The 14053-nt window shown below is 39.4% G+C and overlaps 1 protein-coding gene across 2 annotated transcripts in view; it reads right to left on the reverse strand.

Moving 5' to 3' along the window:
• Positions 1-14053, reverse strand: part of VIRMA (vir like m6A methyltransferase associated) — an 83825-nt gene that overhangs the window by 14898 nt on the left and 54874 nt on the right. Inside the window, exons 16-19 of one of the 2 annotated variants that reach the window (XM_006161291.3) lie at positions 13012-13229; positions 11001-11133; positions 1513-1665; positions 884-1044 (exon numbers count right to left, since the gene is read on the reverse strand). In XM_006161291.3, the coding sequence (XP_006161353.1) occupies positions 884-1044; positions 1513-1665; positions 11001-11133; positions 13012-13229 (665 nt within the window). The remainder of the gene's footprint in view (positions 1-883; positions 1045-1512; positions 1666-11000; positions 11134-13011; positions 13230-14053) is intronic. The other variant, XM_027765468.1, reaches the window with a different exon arrangement.

The raw sequence follows: 14053 nt of genomic DNA on the forward strand, positions 1-14053 counted from the left end.
GTTCACGTCCTGGACCTGGTGGCTTAAAACTCACGCCAGGCGCGTGTGCATGCGTGCCCAAGATCCCGAGAGGAGAACAGAGGAGAAGGGATTGCGGCATGGCCATTCCCCCCTGGGGAGTGATTTCTCGCTTTCTGTCTCTCTGTCTCTCTCTGTCTGGCAAGCGCACATGCCCTATAGCAAAAACCTCTTAAAAAAAAAAAAAAAGAATATACAACAGAGATTGTACATAGCCTGAAAAACCTAGAATCATCTTTTTTTTTTGCACATGTGCTCACCAGAGACAGACAGAAACTGAGAGAGATGAAAAAAGAAATCATGGGAACCAGCAGTTAGCGTAATGGTTATGTCACTGGACTCCCACGTAGTCGATCACGGTTCACGTCCTGGACCTGGTGGCTTAAAACTCACGCTGGGCGCGTGTGCGTGCATGCCCAAGATCCCGAGCGGCGAATGGAGGAGAAGGGATTGCGGCGTGACCATCCCCTCTGGGGGGTGATTTCTCGCTTTCTGTCTCTCTGTCTCTCTCTGTCTGGCAAGCGCACATGCCCTATAGCAAAAAAAAAAAAGAAATCATTCCCCAGGAGGGATGGCCATGCCGCAACCCCTTTTCCTCCACTCTCCTTGTGCAATTTTGAGTACATATGCACACACACCTGAGTGATTCTCAAGCCTCTGGGACAAGACTCAAACCATGGAATTGGCCATATGGCATCCAAAGTCTTAACCACCATGTAACCTGCTGACTCTGCAAAACCTAGAATTAAATTTATACTATCCTAGACCTTTATGGGAAAAAAAAAAAAAAAAAAAAAAATCCTTTCTAGAGTCCATCCCTTACACAAACATTATCTTCTCAATCACAAAACATGACTTGTTTTACCTATTATTAAACAGATTCTGCAGAGATTCTGGAGCTGAAAGTACTGGTTCTATATCCTGGTCACCAAGAGGTAAAGGATCACCTGATGACTCCAGCATCTGCTTAAGTCCAACCACATTGTCCAACAAGGAATCCAGATTGTCATCATCTTTTGAATGTTCCTAAATACAAAAAAAGCAAAATAAGAAGGTACAAGTAAAACCTGAGCATTTATGCCCATAATCTACTGATTCTAGTAGAAAAGGATATTTCACTACTAAGAAATCTGGAGCACCATCAAGAAATTATAACCTTTACATTTAATAAATTAAAATAAAACAAACACCAAAAACACTTGTCATTTTATTTCTACACAATGGCAGCAGGGGAGCACCCTGCACCCAAAGAATGGACAATTCAAAGAGTACTACCTTCATTAATTCCTTAAGATTCATGACAGTATGGAAGACTTGACTCCAAATTATTAACTCAAAGATTATTTGAAATAGTATAAATATTCAAATAAAGGTTCTCTATTTAAAAGGCCACTATGAAAAACTCATCAAACTAAGAAAAAAATATGTCTCAGGAGTGCTCTGTTTGTTTTGTTTTTTGGGGTTTTTTTTTTTTGTTTGTTTGTTTGTTTTTACCAAAACAAGCTTCTCTAGTTCAAGGAACAAATTTTCTGGACTTTCTTCTTTGCTTTGTAGAAGCTGTTTTAACTCTGCAGCATTAATACTCATCGTCCGTGATGGATGAGCTCCCTCTACTTCCATGAGACCACTATCATCTCCACAACATCCCTGTAAATGTCACACACAAGTTAAATTTGACAGCAGAGAAATTTCCAAAGATGCTTCCAAACTTATTCAGATATTTAAGCCATTTGCTGCAATCTTCCCCTCAATGTTTTGATTTTATCTCTGTACAGATGGTTAGTTTTAAGAAAGAATAATCAGCTCAAAGCTGAAATTAAGTTTTCTTTGAGTAAGGCATAAAATAAATAGGTAAATGTAATACATGTATTCAATTTACTAACACCAAGATTTCCCAACAAAAACATCCAATGGCAAATACACTGGCATTTGTAGAACATGTAACAAACACACAGAATGATGCTCAAGAGCTTAAAAGAAAATGTCTTTTGTAACAAAGAACTGAAAGAACCTAAAGTTATCTTTCTGAAGACAAAAAAACTAAAGAAAATTATCACATTTAAAATTTACAATTGTCACATAAAATAGGCAATACTTTCTGCTTTAAATAAGACAACTACATAATACACACATAAATTCTGGAGTGATAATTTAAAACTAAAACTACCCAGCAAACAAATCTTGTTTTATGATAATAAAACCACCTATATTGTCACAGATGAAAGAACACTTATGAAAGAAAACCTTGTACCTACCTAACAATACCTTCAAATCTTTAGACATAGCCTGTTTAAATGTTTCAAAATGAATATAGCCTCTCTAGAGTGAAACATAAAGTAAAAGTATGCCTATGGACTCAGATACAGGACTTAGTATGTTTACTTTTTAAAGAATTATTTATTTTTTATTATCATTATTATTTTTAATTTGACCAGAGAGAGAAAGGAGGAGATAGAGAGAGAAAGAGAGAGAGAAAGTGAACAAATAAGCTACCAAGTCTGGGACTCAAACCATGGTTGACCATGTGGGAGGTCCAGCACCTTAACCACCACACTGCCTGCTGGCACAGGATTTAGTATTTTGAAATGGGCATAAACAATTACAATGTTTTTTGAAATTCATACCATTTGTCCGATAACTGACCAAATGACAATGAAAGTCAAATGAAAACTATTCTTAGATCCTTTACATACTTCCAGTCCTGGACCTAGAGCTGAAAAACATTCTAGGAGCATGTGCATGCATGTCATAAATCCCAAAAGGTGGGAAAAATGGGGGAGAAAGGATTGTGGCATGACCATTCTCCATGGGAGATTCTTTTTCCTCTCCCTCTCTGTTTCTCTCTAGTGAGAACATGGAGTACACGCACCCTTTAGCACACATGAAAAAAGAAAATAGAGCCTTTTGACTGGAACTGCCATCTTCCAGTAACTAAACAAAATGATGAACACAAAGGGTAAGAATGATGAACACAAAGGATAAGAGGAGAGGCACCCAATATATGCTCTCTAGGCCTTTTAGAAAACATGGAGTTGTTCTTTTGGCAACATATATGTGAATCTACAAGAAAGGTGATATTGTAGACATTAAGGGAGTGAGTACTGTTCAAAAAGGAATGCCCCACAAATGTTACCATGGCAAAACTGGAAGAGTCTACAATGTTACCCAGCATGCTGTGGGCATTGTTGTAAACAAACAAGTTAAGGGCAAGATTCTTGCCAAGAGAATGAATGTGTGTATTGAGCATATTAAGCATTCTAAGAGCAGAGATAGCTTCCTAAAACCTGTGAAGGAAAATGACCAGAAAAAGAAAAAAGTCAAAGAGAAAGGTACCTGGGTTCAACTAAAGCACCAGCTTGTTCCACCCAGAGAAGCACACTTTGTGAGAACCAATGGAAAGGAGCCTGAACTATTGGAATCTATTCCCTATGAATTCATGGGATGATGGGTGTTAAAAACAAACTAATCTGTGGTCTAGAAAGAAAGAAAGAAGAAAGAAAGCACATACACAATCATCTAATCGTCTCAAAAAACTAAAAAAAGAGCATTTGACAAAATCCAACCATCTTTCATGATAGCAACACTTAAACTAAGAACAGAATGGAAGTTCTTCAATCAGATAAAGGGCATCTACAAATAATTCATAGCTAACAAACTCAATAGTAGTGAAAGACTAAAAATATTTTCTCTAATATCAGAAAACAAGACAAAGTATCCATTTTTGTCATTTCTATTCAATTGTATTTTATGTTCTTGTGGGAATGATTAGGCAAGTAAAAGAAGTAGAAAGCATTCAAATTGAAAAGGAAAAAAAAACTATAGATTACATGATCAAGTTACATAAAATTTTATGGAATCTACTAAAATATTGTTACAACTCATCAATGGGTTCAGCAAGCTTATAAATTATCTCAGACCATTCCACAGTGCAGTGGTTAAGGTCAGTCAGTGCATGAGGAGCTAGATCACACATGGCCAACTGCTCTATGAATCCCAGTCCTAACGGCTTGAAAAACAAACCAGGCATGTGTATATGTATGCCCAAAACCTTGACATAAGAGAGAAATGGAGGAAAAGGACTGCAACATGACCACTCCCCATTGTAGAGCACTTTCTGCATCCTCCACCCCAGCACATACACCATTCTGGCAGTTAAAGAAGGAAAGAAAAAAAAAAAAAAAAAAAACTCTCCTTTTGTAGATGATATAATCTTATGTGTAGAAAATCTAAGAATTCTACTAATGTACTCTTAGAACTCAAAAATGAGTTTAGCAATGTCATAAGATACAAAAATCTACTGTATTTCTAAAGATTAACAATGAACAATAAGAAATGAAATTAAGAAAATAAGGCTGGGATGGATGGTAGTACCAGGACTCGAAGGTGCTCACTCTTTCACTCTCACTCATGGAAAAAATAAATTAAAAATTATATGCCTCGGGACCAGCAGAAGGTATAGTGATTACATCACCAGACTCCCACGTAGTGCAGTTTGAGTCCCAGACCTGGCGGCTTCAAACTCATGGCCGGTATATGTGTGTGTGTGTTTGTGTGTGAGTGTGTCCAAAATCCCAAGAGGAGAATGGTGAAGAAGGGTTTTCAGCATGACCATCCCTCCTGCCGGCAACTTCTCACTTTCTGTCTCTTGGGCAAGAGTTCATACCTTATAGCAAAAATCTCTCCAGAAAAAAAAAATATATATATATGCCTATTCCAAGCATGAATGGGGTGTATACTGGTCCAGTCAAGGATGCTGCTGTATACCTTGTCATCATTTTTGTGTCTTTTAAACATTTTTCTCCCAACTCTCTTCCTCCTATGGTATCTCTGGCTTCTATAGTTGGCCTACCTGCTTTTATACTTTCCAATCTCTCAGTTTCTGTCATGGAGTACAGACATTCGGTATATACCATCCTTGGAAAAAACATTTTGTATGCTGTATAGTTGTAAACTGAATAAATGTAAATACAAATAAAATCTAGACTACCAGGGCCAGCAGGTGGTGTGGTGGTTAATGGCACTGGACTCCCACATGGCCAACCATGGTTCCAGTCCTGGACCTGTCAGCTTGCTTTCTCAATTTCTCTCTCTCTCTCTCTCTCTCTCTCTCTCTCTCTCTACCTCTACCTCTCTGCTCAAATTAAAATAAAATAAATACAGTTAAATAAAAATAATTCTTTTTAAAAAAATCTAGGCTACTGCATGCATATTCTGAAAAAACTATATTGTACACTATAAAGATGTACAATGATTAAATATAAAGAAAAAGAAAAAAAAAGAAATTAAGAAAATAATTCCAGGTCATCACAGCTGTAACACACTGCTTAAGAAAAGCTAGATCCTACAATGGTAACCAAGGTCTAAGTTCCTGATGTGGTCAGCCGGAACACTGGACATGTGTATAAATGCCCCACATCCAATGAGCTGGAAGACTTGAAGAAGGGACTTAGATGTGACCAGACCCTATAGAGTGTGCTCATCCCTAACCCCGCCTCAAATGCATAAGCATGTGCTATCATGAAAAAGGGGAGGAGGGACCAGTAGTTGGCATAATGGCTATGTCGCTGGACTCCCATGTAGCCGATTGTGGTTCAAATCCCAGACCTGGTGGCTTAAACTCACCCATGTGGCCAACAGTGGTTTGAGTACTAGACCTAGTGGCTTAAAAATCACATCGTTGAGTACTAGACCTAGTGGCTTAAAAATCACATCGTGTGTGTGTGTGTGTGTGTGTGTGTGCGTGCATGCCCAAAATCCCAAAAGGAGAATGGAGGAGAAGATTGCAGCATGGCCATTCCCCCTGGGAAGTGACCTCTCACTTTGCCTCTCTCTCTGGGGAGCGCATGTGCCCTATGGCAAAAAAAAAAAAAAAAAAAAAAAAAAAAAAAAGAAAGAAAGAAAAGAAAAGTCAATAGCATGAAAATGAGGCACATAAAAGATGAATCAAGTTTATAGGGAAGACAAGGAATTTGATAATGCATGTTCACAGATCCTACTCATTAACTAAATATAAGGAGAGATACAAAGTATACAAAGACAAGACAGGAAAAAGAAATCAGGAAAAAGATTAGGATAGGATTCAGGTCAGAGGTAGAAATAAAGTAACTCAGGAGTACATTTTCCCTTAACTAAGGAAGGAAAAAATAGATTAGAAAAAAAAATATGGAAATAGCTAAGTGTCTAGAATTTAGACAGTATGGTTTTGTTTGATCTTCTCAATGAAGGAAAAAAGGAAACAGCGTGATAATGAATGAATAAATAAGTAATTAGCAGTCCTAATTAAGGGACCATGAAATAATGAATGTGAGAAAATGCTGGTTAGTTTTTTGTTTGTTTTTTATTGCAGAGGGTGTATGCACTTGTTGAAGGGCACTCTCCCAAAGGGGTGTTGTCACACCACAATCCCTTCTCCTCCATTTCTCCATCCTGACAGGATTTGGGGCATATGCTTGTATGAAACTAGTGTGTTTTTCAAGCCACCAGGCCAGGATTGGAACGGCGGTCAGTCAGGTGAGATCCAGATCCTTTAACCACTAGGCTGTAGGGCTGGTCCTGGTTAATGGTTTGATCAATAACTGCTTAACTGATGACATGTACAAGAAGTCTATCAAACTGGGCCAGCTCTGTGGAACTGCCATAAAAATGGCCTGTCAAGAGAAGTCAGATCCTGGGACCAATAGGTGGTGTAGTTGTTAAGGTGCTAGATTCCCACATGGTCAATCACAGTTTAAATCCCAGACCTGGCAGCTTGAAAATCATGCTGGGTTCATGTGCATGTGTGCCCCCAAATCCCACAAGAATGGAGAAGGATTGCTGCAGTCCCTGAGGGGTGATTTCTCTCTTTCTCTCTCACTGTCTCTCCAGTGAGCACAAAAATCTGAAAGAAAAAAAAAAGAGAGAGAGAGAGAGAAAGAGAAGCCAGATTCCACATGACAACATGATTTGAATTACTGACCCAGTCAGGCTAAAACATAGCAGGCACACAAAATGAGTGCCCCGTATCTAACAGGCTGGAGGAATAGAGAAGGGGAATAATCCCAGTGTGACCAGATGCTGTGAGGTGCTCCTCTCCCCTCTCTCCCACGTATGCATGCATTCACTCTATTATGAATTAAAAATATATAGATATTTAAAAAATCTGTCAAACTGATTTGTTAACAACATGTCGCTTAGGATCTATTGAAACTAATACATAGTTTCATCAAGTGAAACTTTAAAATATCTCTAGGGCAGCTACCTACAACTCTCTATGATTAAATATCCTAGTCTTTTTTTTTCTTTTTTTTTCTTTTTTTTTTTTTTGAGAGATTTTTCTATAGGGCATGTGTGCTTGCCAGAGAGACGGAAAGCAAGAAATCACCCCCTGGGGGCTGGCCATGCTCCAATCACTTCTCCTCCATTCTCCCCATGAGATTTTGGGCACCCCCACCATGCATCTGGTGTGTTTCAAGCCTCCAGATCCAGAACTCAAACCACAGTCAGCCATGTGGAAGTCTATCAACATAACTTATGCCATCTGCAGGTCCCAAATATCCTAATCTTTGAAAAATCAAAACGTCTGGTAAACATAATTACTTTTTCTTTTTTGAAAAGGTTTTTGCTATAGGGTGCGTGCGCTTGCCAGAAAAACAGAGAGAGACAGAGACAGAAAGCAAGAAATCACCCCCCAGGGGAAATGGCCATACCACAATCCCTTTTCTTCTATTCTCCTCTCACGATCTTGGGCACGCATGAGTTTAAGCTACCAGGTCCAGGAGTCAAACTGCAGTCAACTACATGGGAGTTTATAGCCATTACACCAACTGCTGGTCCCCATAATTACTTTTTTAAGAATTATTTTATTTAACTTTTTTTCTTTCCTTCCTTCCTTCCTTCTCTCTTTCTTTCTATATATGACCAGAAAGCGACAGAGTGAGAGCGAGAGCAAGGGTGCAAGAGAGAGAGGAAAATTGAAAAAGTAAGCCACCAGGACTTGAACCAAGGTCAGCCATGTGGGAATCCAACACTCTTAGAACCTTCATGCCACCTGCCGGCCCCAAACAAAATTATTCTAACAAACTACATATGATAGATAATTTGCCAATAAAGCTGGCAAGACAGTAACTATAACACGACATGCAGGCAAGAAGAGTTACTGGATTAAATATTCTCAACATAAATTACATATGTAAGAGATTACATATAAGAGAGTACATTTTTCTTCTGAAACCCTCCCCCCTTTTTTTGAGAGATATTTTTGCTATAGGGAGCATACGCTTGCCAGACAGAGACAGAAAAACAGAAAACGAGAAATCACGCCCCAGTGGGAATGGCTATGCCAAAATCTCTTTTCCTCCAGTCTCCTCTTGGGATTTTGGGAATTCACACACATGTGCCCGATTGTGTGTTTGTTCGTTTGTTTGTTTTTGAGAGGTTTCTGCTATAGGGCGCATGCACTCGCCAGAAAAGACAGAGAGGGACAGAGAGACAGAAAGCAAGAAATCACCTGCTGGGGGGATGGCTACGTGCAATCCCTTCTTCTCCACTCTCCTCTTGGGATCTTGGGCACACACATACATGCGCCCAGTTTGAGTTTAAGCAACTCGGTCCGGGACTCGAACTGTAGTCAACTACATGAGAGTCCAGCAACATAGCCATTATACTAACTGATGGCCCCCTGGCATTAGTTTTAAGTCACCAAGTCCAGGACTCAAACCATGGTTGATTATGTGGGAGTCCAGGGATGTAACCATTATACCATCTGCTGGTCCCAGAAATCCCATATCTACTTTGATAACACTGTACTAAACAGGTCCTCTAAAACTCTTCCCAAGTAGAGGTCTTTATTCTTTCCAGAGAGATTTTTGCTATAGGGCATGTGTGCTCGCCAGAGACAGAGACAGAAAGAGATAAATAAAAGTCACCCCTCCACATCCCTCGGGAAATGATGCTGCTGCAATCCCTTCTCTGTTCTCCTCTTGGGATTGTGGACACACACATATACACCCAGCATGAGTTTCGGCCTCTCGGACTGGGCTCAAACCACTGTGAGCCATGTGAAAGTCTAGCGACATAACCATTATGCCATCTCCTGGGATTTTTTTTTTTGAGAGAGATTTTTGCTATAGGATATGTGCACTCACCAGAGAAATCACCCTCTGGGGGGGATGGACACACCACAATCCCTCTCCTCCATTCTTCTCTGGGGATTTTGGACACACATGCACATGCTCCCGGCATGAGGTTTAAGTCACCAGTCCGGGACTAGAATCACAGTCAACTATGTGAGAGTCCAGCAACGTAATCATTATGCCATCTGGTGGTCCCCCAAGTAGGATTCTTAAACATGAACTGAATTTTTTTTCCTAGAATTATTTTAATTTGACTTTATTTATTTTACTTATTTTAAATTTTGACCAGAGAGGTACAGAGTGAAAGAGAGAGAGGGAAAGTAAGAAAGCAAGTCACCAGGTCCAGGACTTGAACCACAGTTGGCCATATGGGATTCCAGTGCCTTTAACCACCACACCACCTGCCAGCCCCTAACATGAATGGAATTTCTTAAACCAGTGTTGACATAATACACACTGACCTATGGGACGTGTATACACACAAACAGAAAAGTGTTTCATAGGTAATACACTTAGGCAAATGGTTCACACCACAGAGAGGGCATCTCAGACTTTTGAATACACTAATGTATATATAGTTGAGCTCTATTAGGGGACATGTTTTCAAATTTATTTGACCCCACATTTTTTTTTAAAGAGGTTTTGTCATAGGGTGCATGCACTCATCAAAGAGAGACAGAGGCAGTGAGAAGAAAAGTGAAAAATCACCCCCTGGGGGTATGTCCTAGCTGCAATCCTTCTCCTCCATTTTCCTCCTGGGATCTTGAGCACATACTCCTGGCATGATTTTCAAGCTACCAGGTCTGGACTCAAAGCACAGACCAGCAACGTAACCACTATGCCATCTGCTGGTCTCTTGACCCCACTCTTTATATTTTTTTTTTAAGAGAGAGATTTTTGCTATAGGGCATGTGTGCTTGCCAGAGAAACAAGGAGACAGAGAGACAGAAAACAAGAAATCACAACCCAGAGAGGATGTCCACACCACAATTCCTTCTTCTCCAATCTCCTCTCAGGATTGTGGACTGCCAGGTTGGGGACTCAAACTGCGGTCAACTACATGAGTCCAGCGACATAACCATTATACCATCTGCTGGTCCCGTAACCATAATATACCATGATTTTGGAAAATACTAAAAAGAGAAATCCCAATTAAATTTTATAAATAAGATTTTAGAGTGGGAGGAGAAATCTATGATGGATCAAAAATACTATAGTATATAAATTTGACAGTCATCTCAAAATCACAACATCCAAAACATAAATAGTAAATGCTCAATTAAGTGACAATAAGTAAATACTTAAGTAATAGACTGACAAAACTTATGCTAAGCTACCCTAGCAAGGTGACTCAAAAGTCAAGAGTTAATTTAAATTAAAAGGACTACAGGTGTGGGAGCCTGCAGGTGGCAGCAGGTGGCAGCAGGTGGCAGCAGGCGGCATGGTGGTTAAGGGCACTGGACTCCCACAGGCCAACAGTCCTGGATTGGCGGGCTGCTTTCTCTTTTTTCCTTTCTCTCTCCCCCCTCTCTAATCAAATTAAAAATAAAAATAAATAAAGTTAAATACAAAAATCCTTTAGGAAAAAAAAAAGCACTACAGGTGTGTTTTTCACCTAATTTTAGTTGCAAAGTTATTCAGTATTCACAAATTAATGACTCCCACTAAATTAGAGTTCACCATATTCTACATTTAAACATCTATTTTTTTTTTTATAAATCAAAACTATGCATTTACAGTGAGATGAAGACACAGGAAAAAACACTACTCTAAGTTCTAAGATATATTTGAACTACAGAGATTTTTTTTAACTCATGAAAATGTTTGCAAATCTAGGAAACACTAAACATATACATACACATATACACTTACCATTGTGTCAGAGTTAAGAATTTGTCTCATAAATTCCAAAAATGAAGATGCAAGTTCGCCTGTATCCTTACTAAATGTGCTAATTACCCGTTTCAGTAAGCTATGCAGAGCAGTACTGTTTTTTCTTAAAGAACTGTAAATGAAGTAAATAAAGAAGAGATAAATTCTTGAAATACAAACATATAAAACTAACCTGAGAAACAAATTATCTCAGATCAGGCAGAATAAAATCTACACTTATAAAAAGTACTTTGGTGTACAAAACAATATTAAAAGAGCAGTAGCTAGAGGCAGCCAAAAAGTAGCACAGCAGCAATGCAACTGGATCCACATGGGAAGATCCCAGGTTCACATCCCAGCATCTCCCTATGCTTAAAGGGGGCACACAAACACATACCCATGATCTAGGTTGCTTGTGAATCATAGCAGGAGGAGCATGTTGGGGGTGCTGCTCCCCCATCCATCATGGAAAAAAAATCAATTAACTTTAAAAAATGTTTTAATATATTTATTTTTAAATTTGCTATAAGGCACATGTGCTCCCACAGAGAGACAGAGACAGGAAGATAGAAAGAAAACATCTGATGACCATGCTGCAATCCCTTCTCCTCCAGTCTCTTCTCGAGATTTTAGACATGCACAAGAACCTGGCATGATTTACAAGCCACCAGGTCCAGAACTCAAACCATCAGCCCGCTATGTGGGATCCAGCTGCCTTAATCGTCATGCTACCAGCTCACCCAAAATAAGTAAGCTTAAAAAAATAAAATAAAACAGTATCTATAGTTACGGACTCCTTTTAAAACTAAACTTCAACCTCTTAAAGAGAAAGTTTTCCTCAAATAACAAGTTTTTAAAACTTAGCACAAGACTTTTTTTACAAAAACCTGGCAGTAGGCTGGATTTATTAGCATTTATTAGCCTTAGGATCCATTTGTCAACCCCTAATATAGAAAGATTTCAGCATAACAAATCATAATGATACAGATCTAATTTTTTTTTAAATTTTGCCAAAGGGCTTTTACACTCACCAGAGATGGGAGTGGAGGTGGGGGAGAAAGTACCTCTCAATGAGGTGTGGTCACACCACAATCCTGTCTCCATTTCTCCAGTCTGTTCTGATTCTGACATGCGTGAACATGTACCCAATGTCATTTCCCAAGCTGGGAAAAACCACATGGCTGCTTACATGGGATCCAGCTCCCTTAACTACCAGGCAATGGAACCAGCCCAATATATTCAAAATCTTGGCAATATACTATCTACTAAAATAATTCTATGCATTGACACAGCTCTTGGTTGATCAAAAGAAAATTTCAGGGACCAGCAGTTGGCATAATGGCCATGTCACTGGACTCCCACGTAGTCAACCACAGTTCAAGTCCCAGACCCGGTGGCTTAAACTCACGCCAGGTGTGTGTGCATGTGTGCCCAGAATCCCGACAGGGGAATGGAAGTAAAGGGACTGCAGTGTGGCCATCCCCCCGAGGGGTGATTTCTCGCCTTCTGTCTCTCTATCTTTCCAGTGAGCATACATACCCTATAACAAAAACCTCCTAAAAAAAAAAAAAGAAAGAAAATGTCAAAGGAAATCTATTCTAATATTCAATTATATCCACAGGCTGTAATATAATTATCAAAATGGAATTTTTTTTCTCTTTAAGATTCTCACTATAGGGAACCAGCAGTTAGCGTAATGGCTATGTCGCTGGACTCCCATGTAGTCGACTGCGGTTCACATCCCAGACCCGGCGGCTTAAAACTCACGCTGGGCGCATGTGCGTGCATGCCCAAGATCCCGAGAGGAGAATGGAGGAGAAGGGATTGCGGCATGACCATCCCCCCTGGGGGGTGATTTCTCGCTTTCTGTCTCTATGTCTCTCTCTGTCTGACGAGCGCACACGCTATATAGCGAAAAACCTCTAATGAAACCCCAAAAAAAAATGATTCTCACTATAGGGCGCATGTACTTGCCAGAGATAAGAGTATATTAAATTAGACAAAGCATTACCTTTTTAAGTGAAATAATCCATAATCATGCTCTGCAAGAAACATCATTGTTCTGACACATGTCAGTAAACAGTTGTAACTACTCTCAGAATTAGCTAGTGTAGCCAATAGACAATCACAAATTGAGGCCATCAATTCTTTACTTGGGAGAGAATTGGAAAGCTGCTCCAGTTCAGAAATAGAACCTTCAGAAGTGCTCGGCAAAATAAGTGCAATATCCTATAAGAAAAGGAAAGAGAAAAAAACAGCTTTTTAAAAATCATTATCACTATAACTTGGCACTTTTATTTCAGAAATACAGAGCAATGAATATTTGGTAATCATCTCATTAGCGTATTATTGTGACAGTTCCATCTCATAGATGCAAACACATTAATACAAAGAAGTCATTCGGCCCTCTTACAGAAGTTAACAGTACAAGGACACACACAAGAATAAAGACATCAATAATGTTTTTACTTTTTTTTTTAATGAATTATTTATTGAGGACCAGCAGATGGCATAATAGTTATATCACTGGACCCCCACACAGTCAACCATGGTTAGAGTCCCGGACATAGGAGCTTAAAACTCACACCAGGTTCATGTGTGTGCGTGCCCAAAATCCTGGGAAGGGAATGGAAGAGAAAGAATTGCAGCGTGGCCATCCCCCCTACAGATGATCTCTCTCTCTCTCTGTCTCTGTCTCTCTGGAAAGCACACATGCACTACAGCTAAAATCTCTCTTTAGAGGGCTATCAGGTGGCATGGTAAGTTAAGGCGTTGAACATCCCCACATGGCCAACCATGGTTCAAGTCCCAGACCTGGTGGTTTGCTTTCCCACTTTCCCCCCTCTTTCTGTGTTCTCTCTGGTCAAATTAAAATAAATGAATAAATAAAATTAAATGTAATTAATTCTTTAAAAAGATAAAATCTCTCTATAGAAAAAAAGAATTTTAATTTTAATTTAATTTATTATTATTATTTTAATTTGCTATAGGGCACATGAGCTCCCCAGAGAGAGAGAGAGAGAGAGAGAGAGAAAGAAAGCAGGCCACCAGGT

The sequence above is a fragment of the Tupaia chinensis genome, unplaced genomic scaffold (assembly GCF_000334495.1).
Source record: "Tupaia chinensis unplaced genomic scaffold, TupChi_1.0 Scaffold138407_1, whole genome shotgun sequence".
NCBI classification, from domain to species: Eukaryota; Metazoa; Chordata; class Mammalia; order Scandentia; family Tupaiidae; genus Tupaia; species Tupaia belangeri.